The sequence below is a fragment of the Cervus elaphus genome, chromosome 4 (genome assembly GCF_910594005.1).
Source record: "Cervus elaphus chromosome 4, mCerEla1.1, whole genome shotgun sequence".
Taxonomy (NCBI): domain Eukaryota; kingdom Metazoa; phylum Chordata; class Mammalia; order Artiodactyla; family Cervidae; genus Cervus; species Cervus elaphus.
In genome coordinates, this window is record NC_057818.1 from 9172193 (window position 1) to 9195683 (window position 23491).

The window sequence follows — 23491 nt, forward strand, 5'->3', positions numbered from 1 at the left end:
CTTCTGCCTTCAATCATTCCCAGTAAGAGGGTCTGTTCCAATGAATTGGCTCTTTATGACCCAGCAATTCCATAATTAGGAATATAACCAAGAAAACCTTATGTTCACACAAAAACATATACACAAATGTTCATAGCAATATTATGCAAGATAGTCAAAAGTGGAAAATGCAAGTGTTAGTCGCTCAGGTGTGTCCAACTCGTTGGGACCCTGTGGGGTGTAGCCCCGCAGGCTCCTCTGTCCATGGGATTCTCCAGGCAAGAATACTGGAGTGGGTTGCCATTTCCTGCTCCAGAGGATCTTCCCAACCCAGGGATCGAACCCAGGTCTCCTCCATTGCAGGCAGATTCTTTACCACTGAGCCACCAGGGAAGTCTTCGCCAAAAGTGGAGCTAACCCAAATGTCCCTCAACTGGAGAACTAATAGACAAAGTGTGGCCTACCCGCACACAGAAGAGGGATGAGGCACTGATCATGCTGCCACAGGGACAAACCCCTCAAACACTGGGCTGAGTAAAATAAACCAGCCATGGAAGGCCATGTATTGCACAATTTCTGCATCTATGAAATACCCAGAAGAGGCAAATCCATAGAGACAGGAAGGAGGTTAGTGGTTGCCAGGGACGTGGGAAGAGAGAATGGGGTGACTGCTAAAGGGCACAGGGTTTCCTTTAGGGGTGATGGAAATGTTCTGGAATTAGCGCTGATCGTCACAGAACTTTGTGAATACACTAAATACCACTGAACTGTACATTTTAAAAGGATGAAGTTTATGGTATGTGGATTATATGTCAGTTTAAAAAAACTGTAAGTGAGCTGAGTGACTATAATTCCATCTGTATCAGACATGCGGACTACCATGCAGTTTTGCTGGAGAAGCCCAAGATGTGATGTTTGGTTTCTGGGGCTAATACTGATTAATTTTGTGACCACGATCAGTTTACTGAATCTCTCTGTTTCCCAGGGTCTTCATCTTCAAAATGGGATACTGTAGTCACGGATCATAAAGATCAGACAGATGACGTACGTGGTGAGATCAGCAAATCGGGTCCGCAGGTCCAGTCTGCCTGGGTGTGGAGGGCCCAGAGAGCCAGCACCGCCCCCCGCCCCCCGCGTCCCGCCCCTCTCACTTCGGGGGTCAGCGCGTTGTTGTCAGAGGGCCCAGAGAGCCAGCCTCACCCCCGCCCCGCCCCGCTCACCTCGGGGGTCAGCGCGTTGTTGTCCGAGGTCTGGCTGGACAGCAGGATGTGCGTGAAGCCCTCTTCCTTCCGCACGACGATGTCCCGAAACCGACAGTTGCTCTCGTTCTGGCGGACGCTGTACCTGAGCCTCTTGTCGAAGACGTAGTCCTTCTCGGCTTCCAGCTTCCGCTTCACCGGGCTGTGCAGGCCGAGGCCCCCGTTGGTCAGAGCAGAGCCTTCCAAAATCAAACACACAGGGTGAGAGGCTGACCGCGGGACAGTCACACCGCAGCGAGGCGGGAGAGCTCTCAGACTCCACGGAAAGGCTGGGATGCGGCTGGGGCCTCCGGGCAGCCTCTGCTCCGGGTGGTGAAAGGCTACAGCTCCCAACACGGAAGAGCACAAAGAGGGCTCTCTGTGAAGGACCCTGAGCGATCCTTGATTCCCTCTCCCACACATCCACCTGTGAGTGCCCGGGTTCTGCCTGGATGCCTTCAGCAACGACAGATCCAGGAATGGTCCCCAAATAAGGCAAACTGCAAGCCAAAAATACTGCAGCTTTACTCAAAATTTACTCAAAAATTGGGAAGCAACCAATATGCCCTTGGGCTTCCCTTGTGGCTCAGCTGGTAAAGAATCCGCCCGCAATGCGGAAGACCTAGGTTCAATCCCTGGGTTGGGAAGATGCCCTGGAGAAGGAAAAGGCTACCCACTCCAGTATTCTGGCCTGGAGAACTCCATGGACTGTATAGCCCAAGGGGTCACAAAGAGTCAAACAGGACTGAACGACTTTCACTTTCAATATGCCCTTTACTAGGTGAATGGATAAACAAACTCTGGTTCATTCACACAGTAGAATATTATTTGGCATAAAAAGAAGTCCACTATCAAGCCACAAAAATGCATGAATGACTCTTAAATGCACATCACTAAGTGAAACAAGCCAATCTGAAAAGGTGAGACACGTTGTATGATTCCAATTACATGACATCTCAGAAAAGGCAAAAGCATAGAAAAAGTAAAAAGATCGTTGGTGGCCAGGGGTTCAGGTGGAGTAAGAGGGGGGCTCAACTGGTGAAATGTAGGGACTTTTTTAGGACAGTGAAACCACTCTGCAAGATATCATGATGGCGAACATGAGACCACGAACATGTGCTGAAACCTGAGGAACTTTACAGCATAGACACCTTTGTGGTCGTTCTTCGGTCGCTAAGTCGTGTCCAACTCTTTGCGACCCAATGAACTGCAGCACGCCAGGCTTCCCTGTCCTTCAGTAACTCCTGGAGTGTGCTCAGATTCATGTCCATCCAAGGATGGGACGCAGAATGTGATAAAAACAATCTAACTGTATGACAAGCGTATGAAACCACCTCCCTGAAGGGGGATGGGGGAAAGGTCCTGACCGAAGTAATTTTAGGAATGAGTGGAGTCTGTCAAACTAAAAATAACCTGCATGGAAGCACTGTAGTCCAGTTGATAAAGCTGATTCCTACAGAGGTAAATTGTTGTTGTTGCTTAGTCACTAGGTCATGTCTGACTCTTTGCCACCCCGTGGACTGTAGCCCACAGGCTCCTCTGTCCATGGGATTTCCCAGGCAAGAATACTGGAGTGGGTTGCCACCTCCTTCTTCAGGGGATCTTCCTGACCTAGGGATAGAACCTGCAACCTTCTGCCCTGCAGGCAGATTTCTTACCACTGACCCACTGGGCTTCCCTGGTGGCTCAGATGGAGTGGAGGAGACCTGGGTTCAATCCCTGAGTTGGGAACATCCCCTGAGGAGGGAATGGCAATCCACTCCAGTATTCTAGCCTGGAGAATCCCATGGACGGAGGGGCCTGTGGGCTACAGTCCACGGGGTCGCAAAGAGCTGGACACGACTGAGCGACTTCACTTTCACTTTCACCCGAGAAGCCCGCGGAGGTAAGTGGAGGTAAGTAGGAGCTCAGAATTCTGACATCAGACATGGATGCTGGAGCTGAACAATTATGTAAATAGATGGCAAGTGGGAGTGGAAGGTTTCTCTGTTTGAGTGGGAGTTTGCAGAGAAGCAAAGGGAAGGAGCCAGAATGATCCATGTGGTGACGGATGAGCCCTGAAGACATCAGTATGAACCTAACACAGGTACAGATGGTTACATACAGAAATATTCCTAGATAAGCGTGTCTATGCAGGTTAGTATACACACATGTATTTCCTCGCTCTGTTGGCTGAGAAGGCCCAGAGTCTGGCATCCCAATAGCAGTGGGCACCCCAGGAGCCCAGGTCTTGGTTTCTGATAACCATTCTCAATAAAAGGAACAGGGGCTCTCTGGAGAAATAGGTGATTCCAGGACTGGGGCAGGAAACATGCAAGATAAGCTTGCAGAGACTGAAAGGAAGAGAGTTGTAAAACCAAAACCAAAACAAATAACAATCTTCACAATGATAACACCTGTCAAAAGGACATAGGAGTCGACTGAAAGAGCTCTCAATGGCCAAAGATGCAAGAATTTGAGCAATTAAAGTATTAAAAGTACATACTGTGTTATAATTGAAAGTAAAAAATAAATATCCATGAGTCTAGACTGATATAATCAAATGACTGGATAAATGGGAGATAAGAGACATGAATCTGAGCAAACTTCAGGAGATAGTGAAGGACAGGGAAGCCTGGTGTGCTGCAGTCCATGAGGCTGCAAAGAGTCAGACACAACTTAGTGACAGAACAACAAGAACAAGAAATAAATCTTCCATGGAGAAGAATTCCCAATAGTTAATGCAGATGCTCTGCTCTCAAGGAGGCAGAACATAGCTTCTTTAAGGGTGAGCTTCACACCTTGCAAACGGTGTAGAAAGTGGGGGAAGGGGCATAGTCAGGGAAGAGGAACAGTGGAGAAACCTGGCTGGGGCAGATGGAGAAGCCAAAGCCCCGTCTGCCACGTGATCAAGACCAACACGACAGGGATAAGTCAGGGCGTGGCGTGCACTCCTGACATAATGTGAGGGAGAAGGCGCTGGACCTCTGGGGGCTTCCTCTCAGAAACCTACAACCCCAGTCTAATCATAAGAAACACACAGACAAATCCCAGTTGACGGGCATTCTATAAAATACCTAATCATTGTACTGCAAGACTGTGAAGGTCATCAAAACCCAAGAAAATCAGAGAAACTGTCTTAGGGCAGAGGATCCTAAGGAGACATGACAACTAAATGTGATGTGGGATCCTGGATGGGATCGTGGGATAGATAGTAGGATAAGGTATGGATTTTAGTTAATAATACTATATGGATTAGCAGTTCATTGACTGTAACACATGGACCATGCTAGTTTAAGATGTCATAAAAACAGGAGAGGCTGAGTACAGGGTATACATAGGAACTCTCTGTATTTTCTTTCCAAATTTCCTGGAAATCTAAAACTATTTAGAAAATAAAGTTTCCTTTAAAGAACACATTAAAATTAACTTTTGTTTGTTTGTTTGTTTCTGGGTAAACTTACTTTTTTATTTATTTCTTTTCATTTATTTTTATTAGTTGGAGGCTAATTACTTTACAATATTGTAGTGGTTTTTGCCACACATTGGCATGAATCAGCCATGGATTTACATGTGTTCCCCATCCCGATCCCCCTTCCTGCCTCCCTCCCCATCCCATCCCTCTGGGTCTTTTAAAAAAAGAAAACTATACCCCAGGTGATTCTGACATTCAGACGGGTTTTTGAGTCCCTAGACCAGTGGTTCTTACACTTGAGCAGACCCCTGGATCACCTGGAGAAGGTTCAACCAGCCAGCTGGGCGCACCCCAGGCTGTGGCCCCTGCCCGAGGGACCGGACTGTTAGAACCAGGCTCAGGACAACTGTCAAGGTGGACTCACATTCTCAATGAGCACGGGGGTGGGGGTGGGCCTTGGAATCACAAGAAGCAAGCCAAAGGCAGAGACCAGGAAATGCTGCGCTGGAGCCCTCTCCTACCCCACCGAGATGAGCGCCCAGCCCCAAAAGGGCACAGAAGCACCAGCCCCCATGTCATCAGACAGCCTCTGAGAAGCCTCCTCATCTTGTCCCTTTCCATTACCCAAAGCGACAGGGCTTTGTCAAACACCATGATGCAGGTAAATGATTCAATGAACTCCGGAAAGCAAGCGTGAGCATTTAATTAAAAGGCTCATGGAAAGGGAGCTGTTTCTTCAGGGTCAACCTCAAAACCTCCAGCTCCTGAGAAAGCCTTCCTAATTGGAGCCGGCAGATGCGTGCCGGGGACCTGCTGGCAGAGGTTAGCGCATCACGGGAGCTGCTCTCAGCGGCGGCCACCCAGCTCGCCCGTGAGAAGTCAGAGGCTCAGGGCTCCGCAACGGCAGTGTTTTCCCTGGGGCTGGCAGAGGTTTGACTTCACCTCTCCCGCCCTGCAACCAAGTCAAGGTGCTGGTTTCCTTTACATCAAGGAGGAGGACCTGAGGGTTACCTTTTCTGAGCAGCTCTATAAGCCGCCTGTAAATTGCTCAGCAGTCCTACAAATCTGCCCTTCTTAGTCCATTTTGCAGATGAGGAGAAGTGAGGCGCTTGCGGGAAGCCACAAAGGTTTTAAATGGCAGAGCCAGGATTAGAGGCAACTGCCCCTCCTTTTCTTCATTCATTCAGAATCTAATGAGTTATCACTTCCTATGGGTCAGCCGTCACACTAGATGTTGGAGGTCCAACAAAAATCAGAGAAATAAGGCCCATGCCCTCCCAGAGCGTGCTTCATGCCCTCCCAGAGGGTGAGAGATAGAAAGGAAACAAATAGAGCAATCATTAAAATAATGATAAACGGGAAAAGATAGGGTGATGTGATAAAGAATACTGGGGGTTCTCGGTGAAGGAGCCCATGGTCTTTCTGTTAAAGCATACGGGGAAGCGGCCCCTAAGGGACCGTCTGACCAAATAATCCATAAAACTATATAAGAAAACAGACCCATATATCTATTATCTACCAGGACACAGGGCTTGCATCACGAATGCTAACTTGGAGGACACACCATCTCTGGGTCAAGGAAGGCAGGAAGCCTCCGTGAGGGCCTGGATTCACTCACATACAGTAGCATTAAGTCACCTTTCTGAGCCCCACTCCGCCCTCCCACAGAGCTGCTCTCAAAGCTGCTACCCTTCTGGGGCACCATGCCTCCAGAGAGACAGGGGAGGCTGGCGGAGAAGGTACCCCAGGGAACAGAATACGCCGGAAGCAGGGAAGTTCGGGGCTTTGCAGCCAGACAGCATGGGAATTCCAGCACTGTGTCTGCTCATCGGGAGAAGCTTGAAGCCCATGAGCTCTCCCAGTGGCGTCTCCTTCGTTATAAGCTGGCGTCAGTGGTACCTGTTTTTGAGGGTTGTTTTCGTGTTAATTTAATTAAGGAACCAACATGGGATTAGCAAGTGTGTGGCTCATTCCAGGCACTTTCAGAAACGTTAGCTGAAGGACGCCAAGTCACTCCAAAACTGAGTCCGTGTAGCCCCAGGTCTCCTGCTCCCAGCCCCACACGCTGCCTCCAAGCCCAGGACATGGGTCCAGGAGAGATGGGGCGTTCCAAAGCGAGAGGGGCTGACCACCTGATGAGGCCGAAAGCCAGAGTGAAACCCAGCAATGGACCAGCCTTCAAAGCCCACACCCCTCCTCTCAGGCTGCAAGGCTGGGGGTTCACTATTCCCTCTGCACCTCCACTTTCCACACATGCAACGGGAGATGCCATCCCTGCCTCTCAGGATGATCAGGCTGGGTTCTTTCCTTCCACTCCCTTCAAGCCTTCTCATGTTCCTTCCTTCCAAGTACAAAGGAGTATTTCCCACTAAGAAGGCCCCACAGAATCTCCCTCTCACACAGCCTCTCTGCTCCAGACATGCAGAAGTGATGGATACAAAACTGGGCTCACAAACAAGATGATCATCTCTGTGTGAGAGGCAGAGACCAACACAAAGCTCGCCGTGGGGGTGGGCGCCGGGAGAGACGGGCAGGAAGGGGACATAGGGGCAGCAGGACTCACGTCTCCCACGTGAGGTGGGAGGATGCACCCGGGGGTTGGAAACCAGGGGACAGCGTGATGTCCTCCACGAAAGACAGAACAGCGACAACAAAGCCACATGCTGCCCACAGCCAAGGCTTTATTGGGACCTCTGGGCCAGGTAGAGGGAGAGAGAGGAAGCAAAGAAAGACAAAACCAACTTCCCTCTTGAAATGAGCCTCTTCGCCAAAATTTCAAAACAGGAAGATATCTAATGCTTAGGATTCTGTCTGATAAAATCAACGCTGGTGACACAAACAGCTCCAAATCAAATCAAACAAATATTATGAGACAATATGACACGGACTTTAAAATAGGAATGCGTAGAATGCTCCAAGTGATAGATGTGAGGGAAACAGTCATTTAAAATAAATAAATTCTCAGATAAAAGCAGACAGAAAGGAAAAGAGCACAGGGGTAAGGTAAAGAACTAATTAAAAAGCAAATGACAAAGAGGAAAGAAATTGCATGTCACGGATTAAAGATCCCCAGACTAAAGAAAATTTAAACACTGAGGACAAAAAGACCAAAATTCCTCCAGGGGGAAAAAACAGACAGAAGATATGGACAGATAATCCACAAATATCACATAAAAATAGCTCTTATGGGTAAGAAAAGAATTCAACTTCGTTCAAAAGAATAATGCAAACTAAAATTCAGAATGAAAGAAATGAACATTAAAACTACACTTCTTACCCATTCACTTGGCAAAAGTTTATAATTTTGACAATATACTCTTCTAGAGAAGATGTGGGGAGTCAGGCATTCCTTATTGGTGGGTGGAATGCAAATGGTAGAACTGCTATGGAAGAGAATTTGGCAATCTGTGAGAAAACTGTTCATGCACTTACTCTCAACACAGCAATCCCACTTCTAGAAACATGACGTAAAATATGTACCTATAAACATACATATATATGTATATATAAGATGATTCCTTACAGCATTATTCACAACTGCAAAACACTATAACTACCTAAACATCCAAGCACAGATTGGGGAGATTAAACTATGGTGCATCCACACAATGGAATACTATGCAACTGTAAAAAGAATGAAAACTATTTCTAGGAACTAATGAGTGATTTCCAAAACGTACCTTCAAGTGAAGACAGGCAAGGTATAAAAGTATTTTACCTTTAGTGTAAGAAAGAAGGGGAACTAGACAAATTTGCTTACTTTTGCAAAAAGAAAACAGAGGAAGGGTTAACTAGAAAATGATTAAATTGGTTACCCACAATGGTTGGCAGAGAGAACAGAATAGAAGGGGGGGAGAAGGAGTGTATATAAATAACTGAATCACTTTACACCTAAAACTAATACAACATTGTAAATTAACTATACTTCAATAAAAACAAACAAAACCCACAGAAAATATCACTGGGTAAAGAGGCATGATGTATGCAATCTACACTTAAATGGTTCAGAAAAAGAAAAATGATTTGTATATAATCTGTATAATCACTTGTACATAAGTTCTAAGTGTGTATATATGTGTGAGTCTATATAATTACCTATACATGTACATACACACAGATATATACACAAAGAAAGAGAGAGCAAACACGGTAAAATGTTCAGTTCAGTTCAGTTCAGTCACTCAGTTGTGATCAACTCTTCATGACCCTATGAACCACAGCATGCCAGGCCTCCCTGTCTATCACCAACTCCTGGAATTCACCCAAACCCATGTCTGTTGAGTCAGTGATGCCATCCAACCATCTCATCCTCTGTTGTCCCCTTCTCCTCCTGCCCCCAATCCCTCTAAGCATCAGGGTCTTTTCCAGTGAGTCAGCTCTTTGCATCAGGTGGCCAAAGTATTGAAGTTTCAGCTTCAACATCAGTCCTTCCAATGAACACCCAGGACTGATCTCCTTTAGGAAGGACTGGTTGGATCTCCTTGCAGTCCAAGGGACTCTCAAGAGTCTTCTCCAACACCACAGTTCAAAAGCATCAATTCTTCGGTGCTCAGCCTTCTTTATAGTCCAACTCTCTCATCCATACATGACCACTGGAAAAACCATAGCCTTGACTAGACAGACATCTCTGCTTTTCAATATGCTGTCTAGGTTGGTCATAACTTACTGGTAAATCCAAAAAGGGGTTCTTTTACAATGTTTGCTGTAAGTATGAAATTATTTGAAAACTAAAAGTTGTATATGCTAAATATATAAATATATGTGTGTGTGTGTACATATATATATATATATATATTCTGAAAATAAGAATCAAATTAAAATTCCATACAAGGAATACCTCTAGGGAAGAAATATTTGAAGAAATAATGGTTGAATGTTTTTAAGAACTTAAAGAAAAGACAAATTCTTAGTTTGAAAGAGCACTCTGAGTATAAAATAGGATAAACAGACAAATAATAATGAAACTGCAGAATGTCCCAGACAAAGAAAAAATCTTAAAATATAGCATGGAGAGAAAAAAACACATTCTCAAAAAGGAATATCAGATTGATAGCAAAAGCAGTTAACAGAGGCCTGAAAAAAAAAGAACTTCCATCAAAATGCTGACAGAGAATAACTCTCAGCCAAGAATTTTATACCCAGCTAAAACCACATTTAAAGGACCAGTTAAAGGGGCATTTTTAGATATCCCAAAACTAAAAGAGTTATCACAGACTCTAAAATAATTATAAATAGAAACTTCAGCAAATCAAAAAGTTAATTTGTAGGAAGACAAGAGATACAAGAAACACAGCTGATGGTTTTCAATTTAGTAAATGCAATTCCTGGCTGCAAAAATAACGAAAACAATTTTTGCTGTTTAACAACACTGAGTGAGTGAACAAAACAAAAACATGAGGCTCCTTGAGAAGTCAAAACCAAGTAAGGTCCTCCCTGCTGCATCAACAGGAGGACTGCACATCTGTTAGAAAAAATGTGTAGTTGAATATGTATGCTAAAATTTAAGAGCACAAATATAACCTATGGCTAGCATCCAAATCAGCCCAGAGAGGAAATATATAAAATGTATCAACTCAATTAGAAAGTACAAAAAGGGCCAAGGAAGGGGATGAGAGAAGGAGCAAAGAGACAGAATTACAAAGTGAAATGCAAAATAAAATAGAAGAAAAGACATAAATGATGTTAATAGTCACATTAGTTTGTGAGCAGGTTAGGCTCATATATTAGAAGACAGAGATGACCTGGCTGGAGAAAAGAATCCACAATCCAGAAGTGAGGAAGACTCCCTAAGGACAGACTCTTAAAGACAGATAAAAGCATCTCAACTCAGCTAGTGGGAGAAGGAAACCTGTCCGGTCAAAATAGTGGAAATACTCAAAAAGTGTCAAGAAATTGTGCATAGTTGTCAGTGTGCAGCAGGAAGAGGTGTGTCAGGAAATGCATTGCACTTTGTAAGTTACACAAAGGCAAACAGAAAGCTGGTATGTGAAAGATAAGGGAGCAGCTGCCCTGGGACGAGTGAGGGGTGAGTTTTCCGGGAGGACAGAGGGTAAAGGTCTAGGGGAAGCCACAGAGGACTGGACGGATGAGGGACAGACTGCAGGACATGGCATCCATGTCCGCATTCTCCACCAGGAACATGGCAAACTCTAGCCCTGGAGAGCACCAAGCTCCCTCCAGAGAGCAAGAAGGGAAGGAGTTCAGACAGGACACCAGAGGATGCCATTCCCAGGTGAGGGGTGCATCTTCTGTGCTGGCTTCACATTTAACTCTTATTTAGGATCTAGGGCAGCTCTAGAGAGTCCCTTGACAGCAAGAAGATCAAACCAGTCAATCCTAAAGAAGATCAACCCTGAATAGTCATTGGAACGACTGAGGCTGAAGCTGAAGCTCCAATATTTGCCCACCTGATGCAAAGAGTCAACTCATTGGAAAAGACCCTGATGCTGGGAATGATTGAAGGTAGGAAGAGAAGGGGACGACAGAGGACAAGATGGTTGGATGGCATCCAACTCAATGGACATGAGTTTGAGCAAACTCCGAGAGATAGAAAAGGACAGGGAAGTCATGTCCCTCGCTGTAGTCCATGGGATCAGAGTCGGACACAGCTTAGTGACTGAACAAGAATAAGGGCAGTTCTTTGATTATCATGGGCAACTGGGCTCAGAGCCAGCTACATCTGCCCGGAACAGTCTGAGAGGGCTCCTTCCACGATCAGTCCAGCATCATCCTCAAAGTCCTTTCTCTCGATTGCCCACTGTTAACACAGTCATCCTATTTTGTTGAATGCTTATTATGTGATCCACAGAGCTTATGTTGCCTGATCCTGTAAGGCACTGTTTCATCCACATTTCACAGGTGAGAAAAGCAAAACCCAAGGTCATGCCCCTGGGAAGGGCCAGGATACAGTTCAAACTCCGAACATCCTGACTTCAAACGTGATGCCTGACTCAAGCAACAAGACTCGGAAGCCTAAAACTGGTCTTGGGCTCTCCTGCTCTGAGGGACCTTCTGCATTTTGTTCCCCCGAGAGACCACTGAAAAACGTCAGAAAGAAAATCTGGATGCTGCAGCTGGCTCCAGTGTCCCGTGGAGCTGCTTCCAAGCTGAGCTCATTTTGCTGCATCCTCGTCATCTCTGCACCCACCTGATGCCTCCACCTGACAGCAGGCTCTTCAGAGACAAGCCTGAGAGCCACTCGCTCTGTGTCTGCAGGACGGAGCACAGTGCCTGGAAGGCAGCCGTGGTCATCCAGCAAATGGAGGAGTGAAAAACAAATCTCGGAGACCAACCAGAGCAGCCTCCTGGCAGCAAAGGCCAACCTCATATTCAACGCTCTCAGTTTTGAGACACATTCCACGTTCATTTCTCAACACATTGGTCATACTTCCGAACCTCGGTATGAGTCTCATGCATGGAGAAGATAATGGTTTCCTGAAACCAGGCTGCTCTCACACCTTGATGACTAACTTGTACCTACATCACACTTGGCCCTTCTGCTTCCTAACAGCCGGGCGAGACCTTCACCTCTCAGAGACGCCCGAGGAAAAGAATACGGTGTGAGTGCTATGAAGTTTCCTCCCCTTGCGAAGAAAATAGTAGCACCTGCTTGGGGCGCGAGCCATCAGGACGCAGAAGGAAGGTATCTCCAGACCAGAGACACTGTTTCCCAGAACGTCTTTCGCCCTGGTAAAGGTCTCATCCTTCTCAACGCGGCCTTTCTGAGACCTGCTCTCTAATTCTTCCAGAGCAGTTCATCCCTCATCTAGAGGCTGCTGGCACATCGTTTTCCTTTTTTTTTTTTTTAACAGTCTTTACTGTCCCTCCCTTCATTCATTCAGCGTGCAATTAATAAATGCCCAGGACAAACCTGGCTCCTGGGATACACTGATGGGCAGAAAGAGAGATGGAGTCTGTGCTTAAGAACTTACAGTCTGGGGACTTCCCTGGTGGCCTAGTGGCTAAGACTCTGCACTCCCAATGAGGGGGGGGAACTAGATGAGGTCAGGGAACTAGATCCCACATGGCACAACTAAGACTTCTCATGCTGCAACTAAAGATCCCTCATCCCAAGGCATAGCCAAATAAATAAACATATATTAAACAAGAACTTACAGTCCAATTTAACACTGTCCAAGAGAACCCCCTGCAGTGCTGGAAATGTTTGCTATCTGCACAGCCACATAGGGCTACTGAAAGTTTAAAAAACTTGTCTGATTTTGATGAACTGAAGTTTAACGTTAGCCACGTGAGGCTGGTGGTGCCACGTTGGGCAGTGTAGGTGATCACGCCGCAGGAGAATTACCCCACGTGCCTTGCAAACCCTGACATGGCACAGGCGCGTCTGGCCCCCTCTTCACACATACACAGATTCTTAAAGGCAAGGCCGTGTCAGCCACTCCTGTGTCTTTACATGGCAATGATAAAGAATCCGCCTGCCAGTGAAGGTGATGCAAGAGGTGAGGGTTCGATCCCTGAGTCGGGAGGATCCCCTCGAGGAGGAAATGGCAACCTGCTCCAGTATGCTTGCCTGGAAAACCCCATGGACAGAGGAGCCTGGCGGGGCCACAGTCCATCGGGTTGCAAAGAGTCGGACATGACTGAGCTTTGAAACCAGCGCAGCCGGCAGGCAGAAGTGGCTCAGTCATGCTGAACAAATGAATGAGTGCATGCCACACACAGCAGAGGGCCTAGAGAAGTTTCTGCCTCCTGACCCAAACCAGGAGAGCGAGAGGCTGGAGAGCAGGACGAGAACACAGTGAGGGATCTGCCCGGGTCCCCCACCCACACCCCCCACACGAAGGTGCGAGTGTGAGGCCTTTCCCCTGGCTCCTTTTCTCCCAGCATCCCGCTCACAATCACCGTCTGCGGGAAGCAGACACCACTCACAGAGGCGAGGGAGGCCTGCGAGCAGCCGCCACCCCGGAGCGCCGAGGCCTGCAAGCTGTGGAGCAGGCTGGGCGAAGGGGAGGCTTAAAATAGACAAGAGAGAAAAGAAAAAGAAAAAAAAAATAGACAAGAGAGGACTCATCAGTTCCGCAGTTGAGGGAAACCGTCCTTTGTTGACGGCGGGGTGAGGGCTTTCCAGCTGCAGTTCTTAGAAGAGAAAAGTGATAGTTCTTACACTTGAGAACTGTTTCCTGGTCTGTGGTTGACGCACCAAAGATCCCTAAAGCGTGGCCAGGTCTCAGGGTGCAGAGCTAACACGCCCGGTCCTCTTCTGTCTCAGCCGGGAGGAACGAGCTGCTGCCCGCAGACTCCGCAGATGGGGGCAGCAGCTTCTTTCTGCAGAAACGGGGCTGGGGTTCAGGTGTTTGGAGGTGGGCGGAGTATGGGGGTTGGCGGTGGTGCTGAAGTTGAAAACACCCTCCAATCACCCCACTCTCTCATATCGAAGAGTTCAAAGAGCCCAACATACACTCAATACTTGTATGGTCATTTCGCAGCTGGTCCTTGTCCCAGCCCCTAACCATCACCATGGACATTATCCCTGATCTCAGGGCTGAATTCAACAGCAAAGCTCAAGTTTATAGGTATGTTCAAAAAAAAGAATCTTCCTTTAGGCAGTATGCTAAGTGACACAAGTCAAAGATAGATACTGTATGATATTGTTTATGCTGTGAAAACTAAAAAAACACAACAAAATAGTGAATAGAACAAACAAACAAAAAAAGCAGTAGACACACAGACCTAAGAGCAAATTAATGGTTACCAATGCGGAGGGGAGAGGCACTATGGGGAGGGGGTGAGAGAGGTATAAAAATTATTGGGTATAAGACAGGCTCTAGGATGTATGGTACAACATGGGGAATATAGCCAATATTCGGTAATAATTGTAAATGGACTGTAATGTTTAAAATTGTATTAACAAATAAATAACCAAATTTTTTAAAAAAATCTTCTTTAGCCTCATTAGCTATCATCTGGCATGTTCTAATCATGCCTGATAAAATCCATACACTAGGAATTTCAAGAAAGCTTAGGCTCCCAGGTTACTTCAAACCATTGAGAGCGATGGGCATACATCTTACGATGTCTGTTGTCAGTTCTAAATGTTTTTAACAGCAGAGCATGAATTCAAAATGCAGGATAACCTGATGAAAAGGAAATTTTTTCTAGAGGTGAAATCACATCTCCTGAGTTAAACACCCTATGGTCACAGTGACGCTCAAATATTTGACCAGAATCCTGGCACCCAGAGAAGGATACCCTATCCAGCCGTACCCAATAGCTGAATTTGCTACTGAATTCAGCTCTACGGTCTCCAAAGCAGAAAATGACTCTAGTGGAAAGCTGCTTTGTCATCAGTTCTTATCACCCCTCCACTCACAAACTCTGCCTTCTGACCTCACTCTATTTTCCAACCTCAGTTCCCACCCCCGCCCCTTAAACACCCCAACCTCCAGGACGATGTCAAGTTTCCTGCTTCCGGGCCATCTTCAGCAGTCCCCCTGGCCCCGAATGCCACTTCCGTCCACCTTCACACCTGGAGTCCTTGGGGCCACCTGAAAGGCTTCCCTCCCAGGCAGCTGACTTCCTCCCAGGAACAGCCACTCCCTGGGGGCCCCCACGGCGGTCTGTCTAGGCCCTTCCTGAGCGCTTGGCACACTCAGCTTTGTGGCTGGCCACTTGGGAGCATCTGATTCCTTAATTAGTTTAATGAGTTCTTTGGAAGTCCGGGCTTGTCATCTCTAATCCCCAGTTCCCAGCACGCAGTGGCCACAAAATAAACATCTCTTTAACTGGATTGTAGAAAAAAATGATGGTATCAGAAGGCTAAGGGATGGGTTTTCGATAGAGAAGTATTCTCCTCTGTGCTTACGGACAACCCTACCCCTCAGGAAGTTGAAGAGCTGAAGTTAAGAACATAGGTCTAGAACAAGAAAAACTAAAATATAAAATTTTACAGTTTTTAAAATAAACACTAAAACAAAATAACAAAAAGTATAACAAAAAGCTGCCAAAATAACAAAAAGCAACAAAAAATAAATTTAAAAAATTAAAAACAAAAAAAACAACATGGATCTGGAGCCCTACCCACTGGATCTGAATCTTGGAGCAGCCACCTTCTGATGGATCAGTTACTTCTCCACAAACCTCGGTTTCCTTATCTGTAAAGGACTGAACCACCAGGGAAGCCCTATCTGTAAAAGGAGGAGAGAAACAGATCACCCCCCACCAGGATTAAATTAGTCACTACATATTATGCTGCTTAGAACCAGGCATGGTGCACAGCCTGGGCTCAACCAATAAATACTGGGTATTTCTGGCATGGTATGGAAACTGATCCTGATGCTGGGAAAGACTGAAGGCAAAAGGAGAACAGGGTGAGAAGGTTAGATAGCCTCACCGACTCAATAGGCATGAACTTGAGCAAACTCTGGGAGATAGTGGAGGACAGGAAAGCCTGTCGTGGCAAAGAGTCAGACACGAGTTAGCAACTGAACAACAACAGAAACTGCCAATTTGTCTTTTCCCCACCAGGTTGCTTTCTTCCCTCAACTGTGAGCACCGTATTCATCAATATACATGAAGAACAAGCCACCGAGCGACCCTCTTCTGGGTACACGATGAGGGTTCGTAGCAGTCACTAAATGTTGGATGAAGAAAGCATAGATGAAGTTGACTGATGATGTCGGAGGTCACTGTTACCTATTTCCTACAAATCTTCTCAATAAAATGCAGTTCCTACTTGTCCAGAACATTCTCCCTTCTCCCCTCTGCCTGACTACACTCTACAGGTCCTTCGGGTCTCAGATTTTATGCTCTTCCACCCTCCTCTCATCTCCTAATCCCGATGGGCTCCTCACTCACTCAGACCGCCCCCACATCCTGGTGCGCTGGCAGGCTGACTGCTTCCTTCCCACGAGAACCTGAGCTGGGTGAAGACAGCAACCATCTCACATACAGCCGTGGCCTCGGCACCCGATTCCACACCTGGCACGCGCGGGTGCTCTGTTCACCTGTGGTCAGATGTTTCTGTCTCACCACCAAGTGAGGCTAGGAGATGGTGGTGGGAAGCCAGGCCAGTAGTAAAATGCCTTGCTTAGACTCTGGGGGCTCAGCATGGACCCACTTTCCTCCCATGTGGAGAAGCAGGAGAGGACAGAGAAAGAGGCAGAGGGTGCAGAAACCACAGGGCGCTAGTGTGCTAGAGAAGGACAGACTTGGGATCACTGTCACCAAGATGCGGGCAGAAAAGCCGACTCTGACTACCACCGAGAACATGAGTGACAGGCCAGTCATCCCAGCACTCAGAAGTAGGGCCTCTTGAGTTTGCCTGCTGGTTGACATGAACGGAATAGCCACAAAGATCCTAGCGTCAGTGAGCGAGCAGCAGGGCTGTGGCGAGAGGGAGGAAAGCGTGCCTCTGGGTAGAGCAAGAAACCCAACCGTAGGCCATGCCGTCTGAGAAAGGGGAGAAGGGAAATGAACACCCACGGCACTGACCATGCGGGCCCATCCCCTAACCCTCTGCAGGGGCTTCTGTCATCGCCCGTGGACAGAGAGGAAGACCACCGAGGCTCCAAAGCTGCAAGCACCCGCCCAGAGTCACTGTCTCAACAAGAGGCAGTTTGCACTTGAATTCATGGACCCTGTGCCTCCAAAGCCCCTGCTCACTCATTCCAGTCTCTTCCTCACCACTGCTGCCTCCAGAATTCACAGCAAGTTCAAAGGAGAAATCCCAAAGTCCTTTCTGCAAACAGGACTTTGATTAAGAAGTCTGCTTGCGTTTTCTCTGCCACAGCGAAGGACTACACTAAACAGACACGTGACCTGAATGAAATGCGCTCTGCCGTACAAGAACACGCAGAGCCCTTGACAAGGACCGGCAGGGTCTGAGCCCTGGGGCTTCAATAAGAGCTGGGCGCCCACGTGCATATTAAGGGCGGGGAATGAAGTGCAGCCAGTAGGGCTCTTGGCAGGTGGTGATGCGAACAACTGTCAGGCGAGATGCTGAAAAGGAACCCTTCAGCTGAGGAACAGAGCCTAACAAAACATCAGCGGTCCTCTGGGCCACGCTGCGGGAGCGTGATGTTGAGAACCGTGAGACAGCCCAGGATGGGAGGTGCTGCTCAGATGAGGGATGCGGGCACCTGACAGACATGTGAGGATTCACAGGGGCTCGGGGCCCACGGCTCCAAGCAGAAGAGGCTTCCTGCTTCTCTCTCTGCTCCGCTCATTCATTCACCCCCTCATTCGGCAGGTACTTCTGAAGCACCTCCTAGGTGCTGAGCAGTGCTAGGTGTTGGATCGACAAGTGGGAGCAAAACCAGAGACCATCCGTGCTCTCTGGAGCTGACAACCCAGGGAGGGAGGCAGAGGCTATCTGAGAAGTCAGGCTGTGGCCATGACAAGCCAAGGTCCATGCCGTCAGTGAGCAAACGTGGGTCCAGCTGCAAGCCGACAGGAAGCCCACCTACCGGGGAGTCAGGGGGAGCTTCCGTGGGAGGACTGCTGTCAAGCGGAGCCATGAAGGATGAGCAGGTGGGTTAAACGCCCACCTGAGGGCTTGCGGGGAGGGGCCCACGTGTACACGGCACATAGAGACCGCGTGGGGAAGGAGGCGAGGCGAGCCTGACCAGGGAGGCTTCGCAGGCCTGCGGAGTGTGGGCCACACAAAGGGACGCTTCAGTTCCTTCCAGAAAGACTCCTAGCACCATCCCACTGGCCGGCTCCAAGCCACCTGGTTCTTAAGCCAACCCTGCAGCTTCAGCCTTCCCTGCAGGGTGGTCCAGAAAGCTCTTTGTGATGTGGTCTTGTGTACCCACACGCTGATCCTTGGCTTTATGCTTCTGGGGGTGCTGTCATCTTCTCCCACCAGCCCTGCCTTTTCCCTTGCTCACTCTGGCTCATTCTATCAGACTCAACTTGCGTGTCACCTCCTCCAAGAAGTTCTCTCCTAACTCCTTTCCCAAGCTGGCTTTGGCACCCCTACTGGTAACTCCCTCAATACCTTCTGCGTCTCTCCACCACGCTATGAGGGACTGCCACGAGACAGTTCCTGGTATACAGCAGTCACTCAATGAGTGCAGTTAACAAATATAACAAGGGATTAAAGTATACAATATATAAAATGCTCTAAAAAAAAAAAAAAAAAAAAAAAGCTTCCCAGATGGCTCAGTGGGTAAAGAATCCATCTGCAATGGGATGCAAGACACTTGGGTGTGATCCCTGGGTTGGGAAGATCCCCTGGAGGAAGGGCATGGCAATGCACTCCAGTATTCTGGCCTGAAGAATCCCACGGACAGAGGAGCCTGGAGGACTACAGCCCATGGGGTTGCAAAGAGTCAAACACGACAAAGCGACTTAGCATGCACGCATGCAAGAGAAATGGGCAGAGGACTGAAATAATATAGCTAATATTTATCAAACGTCTACCATGTGCCACCTAATATTCTAAAGGCTTTCTGTGAATGAATTCACTTATTTTTTACCACAACCCCATGAGGCATGATTACATCTACATTTTATGAATGAAGCCTCTGGCCCAGAGAAGCTGAGCGATTTGCCTGAAGCCACGTGGCCAAATGCCTGGCCCACCCACCCTACTGAGAGTCATCCCCTGCTCTGCTTGGCATGACGAGGCTCAGGCCCCTCCCAGGGGAGGAAACACACGTGTTGGGAACGTGAGAAGACGCTCACCCTCATTTGTAGACTAAAATCAGAACTGCAGAGCTTGGAAAAGTGTGATGAAGACTGGCAACAGCTAGGGCTGGCGAGGGTGTGTGTCTCTGGAAGGCGCCTGGACGCCCATCAGAGGGAGGCCAGCTAAGTCCCTGCAAGCCGTGAAAGCCCAGGCAGCCAGAAAGGGGAAGTACATCCACACCCCTGACACAGATGGGAGTTTTAGATTTAAAACACAGTGTTCTCACCACCTCCAGTCTCTACCCAGATGCCACCTTCTCAGTGAGGCCCTGGTTTCTTACATGTGTGTACGCCCACACAGGTGGGACTATCCTTGTTCATCATCCCTTCAACAGATCTCTGAGCAAACAGAACATTTTTACACATGCGACATATAATGTGTAATAAATATAAATAAATATATATACAAGTTGCATAAGCTGAAAGAGTAGTTCAGAATGACCTATAGGGAAATGTGAACATCAGTCACCTCGAAATAGAATTCAGGGGGGAAAAAAAGAAGGAGGGAACTTGAATGTTTAAAAAGCTTACACTTTCCATAGTGTTTCAATTTTTTGAACTAAATTACTTTTTAACTTTAAGAAGAAAGGGAGGGAAGGAGGGAGGAAGGAAAGAAGTCAGGGGGGCGGAAAAGGGAGGGGACATTTTGGGGACCTGCAGTTAGACAGGCTTCCATCCCAGACCATTTCTCTCTCGTGAAAACCACCCTGAAACAGCAGTGAAGGAGTCAATTTTCTGAAAGGTATAAATACTCACAAGAAAAAGAGCAAGAAGGGACAAGAGTAGATACTGCTTTTCACCATGTGGACGGGAAACTGGACAAGGCAAGGCTGAGGTCATGCCCTAAAGTTTCCACCAAGTGCCTGAGAAGGTGTGGCCGAGACGGGGGCCATCCCCCAAAGCCTTTACAGCTCAGGACTCCCAGGTGCCAAGGACTATGGAGAGTGGCCCGGCCCAGCTGTGGACGCCAGAGGGTGGGGGGAGCCCAGAACCGAGTCAGAACTGCAGGAGGCCACCTGAGACTGGGCATCTGGGCTGAGTGCACTGGGGAGGGTGCTGGGCTGGGCAGCCAGAAGTGGACACGTGACTGCAGCGGAGGGTGGTCAATTCCCTTCTTCACTTTTACTGCTGACATATAAGCCAGGAGGAGATTTTGCTATTTCGGTCTTTTCTGGCAGTTCATCCATAATACAGGATCAGAAAGTCATCAGGAAACCCTCAATCAGAAAAGTAGGATCAGTCCTTCCTTTCATGACCCCCCGACCCCCGGCCAAATCAACTGGTCCTGTAATTATAACTAGGGTTGGGTCCCCGAGCATCCCGGCATCTCCTGCCCTGGCTCCGCCAGCCTTCAGAAGTCTCCCTGAGTCTTCCCCTCAACACAAGCCCACCTCCTCCCCAGTCTACCACCCCTCTGTATGAGTCTACTTTCTCCCCAGGTTCAAAGACAAGAGCAGACAAGCCCAAAGACTCAATGAGCATGTGCAGAAAAGACTTGGCCTCAGTGATGAGGTAAGAAATGCAAATCAGAGAGACACTGAAGTTCCTCTTTTTTGTTCCCACAAATAATACTGACAAGACAAGGGCAAAACTAAAAATCATTACCTCGTTGGTTCCTTTGTTTACTGGGGAGAGGGGCAAAATCACCAGTACAATCTTAGAATAAATGCCTCTGGGAATTCATTCTAAGAAAACAATTCAGAAATAAAGCAAGACAAAACCAAAGAAGTTTTCAGTTCAGTCGCTCAGTCATGTCTGACTCTTTGCGACTCCATGGAAGTTTAGACCCAACCTGTGTCTGACGACAGGACACTAGATCAGATGTACATTTTCTTATATATATAATAGCATGACTAAAATTATAAACATGAAGACCTGCCCCATATGGAAATAGGCATATGCTATGTTGAATAGAAAAATCAAGATGCAAATGTTGTCATACAAAATGTCTTCCATACACACAGACACAAACATATACACATGGATGTCTGCATGCGTGCACAGACAGACACATGAGCAGAACAGGCTTTTTTCCACTGTGTGATTAGGGCCTGGGAAGAAAGTTAGATATCACACAGCAAGACAGTGTGAGAAAGTAGTTTTAAAAAGCCCTGAATCTCAAAAGTAAAAAGCTGGGTCAGCGGACTTCCCTGTAGTCCAGTTACTAAGATCACACACTCCAATGCAGGGGTCCCTGGTTCAGTCCGCGGTCAGGGAACTAGATCCCACATGCTGTAACTAAGAATTCACAGGCACTGCAACTAAAAAGCAAAGCAGCCAAGTAAATAAATGTTTAAAAAAAAGAAAAGCAAAAAGCAGGGGTCAGAAATCTGACTCTGGCATGTTACCTTCTGGGGAGTCCTAACTTCCTAAAGGGTCAGTTTCCTCACCTGTAAACTAGAGATGAAAAAGACAACCTGCTTCACAGAGTTGTCAGGATTGGCTGAACTATCACATGGACAATCCTTAGCGCAACACCCAACCCACAGCAAGGACATCTTAAGTATCTGTTATTGATGCTGCTGCTGTTATCGTCATCACTAGTAAGGCTCCAGCCTTTGGAGGGCTTGAGTCAGCTCCTCTAAAATAAACGCGGATGTGAGATGTGCCACGTGGAGAGGCGTCGTGGAATTTGGAAAGTGCCTCCTTTCCTGTGGGAGCCGCAGCTGGCCTTCCATCTCTAAAATCAACAAGGAAGCTTAAGCCAAGTCCAGTCCCCACCAGTTGTTCACAAGTCCACACCAGGCAGATGATTCCATTTATACGTATTGTCTAACCCAGAGGACAAAAGTCATGCTTCCTTGTTACCAGCTGGCTTCTGCCCATACAGGAATATAAACCCACATGTCTCGACTGTCTTCCCTCTAGACTCTCCTATGTGCGAGTGGTCTGCTGGATAATGCACCCCCAAAGATGTCCCCATCCTCATGCCCAGAACCCCGGGATACGTGACCTGATGTCGCCAAAGGAACTTTGTCAGAGGAGACCGTCCTAGATCACACCGGACAGACCCGATATCACCACAAGGATCCTTATGAGAGAGAGGCGGGAGAGGCAGAGGAGACGTGACAGAGGAAGCAGAGGTCAGAGAGATACGGGGCCATGAGCCAAGGAATGCGGGCAACCTCTGGAAACTGACGAAGACAAGGAAACTGATCCTCCCGGAGAGCCCCCTAGGAACACAGCCCTGCCAACTCACTGTAGACTTCGGACGTCCAGGACTCCAAGAGTGTAAATGTGTGTTGCTTTAAACCACCCAGAGTGTTACAGCAGCTGCAGGAAAATCACACGGGCTGTTGACCCACTAAGATCACCTGGATTTCACAGGTGGGATCCGGGGTCTGGGAGTCACACTGCAGCCGCACTGCAGCTCCACCTCCTGCCGCACCGGGACATGCCTGAGACGCATGCTTTAGCCTCAGTTTCCTGGGGCGGGAAAGGGGGACGTCCCTGGAGACAGCACTTAGGGCTCCCAGGCACATGGTCAGCACTGGCCCTTTGTTATCATTTACATACTATAAAGTTCACCCATCCAAAGTATACAATTTAGTGATTCCTAAGTTTACTTGCAGAGTTGCACAACCATCACTACAATCGAATTTGAGAACATGTGGATCACCCCCAAAAGAAGCCCTGTACCCATCAGCAGGCATTTCCCCTTCCTTTCATTCCCCCAACCTCTGGCAACCACGAATTTGCCTTCTGTCTCTATAGATTTGCCTGTTCTGGACCTATCAAATAGACAGTCCTACAGTAAGTGGTCTTCTGTGACCGGCTCCTTTCACTCAGCATCGTGTTCTCAAGAATCATCCACATTGTAGCCTGTGTCAGCGCTTCATTCCCTTTTATAACAGTGAATAACATTTCACTGTCTGAATATAAAAAGTTTTGTTTACCCTTTCATCAGCTGATGGACACTGTTAACTTTCATTTTCTGCAATTCTTCTAGCCCTGAAATGAACTTTGATAATTAAGGGAATTCCCTAGAAGAGCTGTGAGTATATATGCATGTGTGTTTTACTATAAAGAATAGAGGTTTAAAAAAAAAAAAAGACATAAATGAACTTATTTATAAAACAGAAACAGACTTACAGAGGTCAAAGACAAATTTACAGTCACCAAAGGGGAAATGTGGAGGGAAGGAATAAATCAGGAGCCTGGGATTAACGTACACACACTACTATATATAAAAGAGATAACCAACAAGAACCTATTCTATAGCACAAGGAAC

The 23491-nt window shown here is 47.5% G+C and overlaps 1 protein-coding gene across 1 annotated transcript in view; it reads right to left on the reverse strand.

Annotated features, from left to right (window-relative positions):
* Positions 1 to 23491, reverse strand: part of CDYL2 (chromodomain Y like 2) — a 161778-nt gene that overhangs the window by 24806 nt on the left and 113481 nt on the right. Inside the window, exon 3 of the mRNA XM_043898122.1 lies at positions 1200 to 1417. Within this exon, the coding sequence (XP_043754057.1) occupies positions 1200 to 1417 (218 nt within the window). The remainder of the gene's footprint in view (positions 1 to 1199; positions 1418 to 23491) is intronic.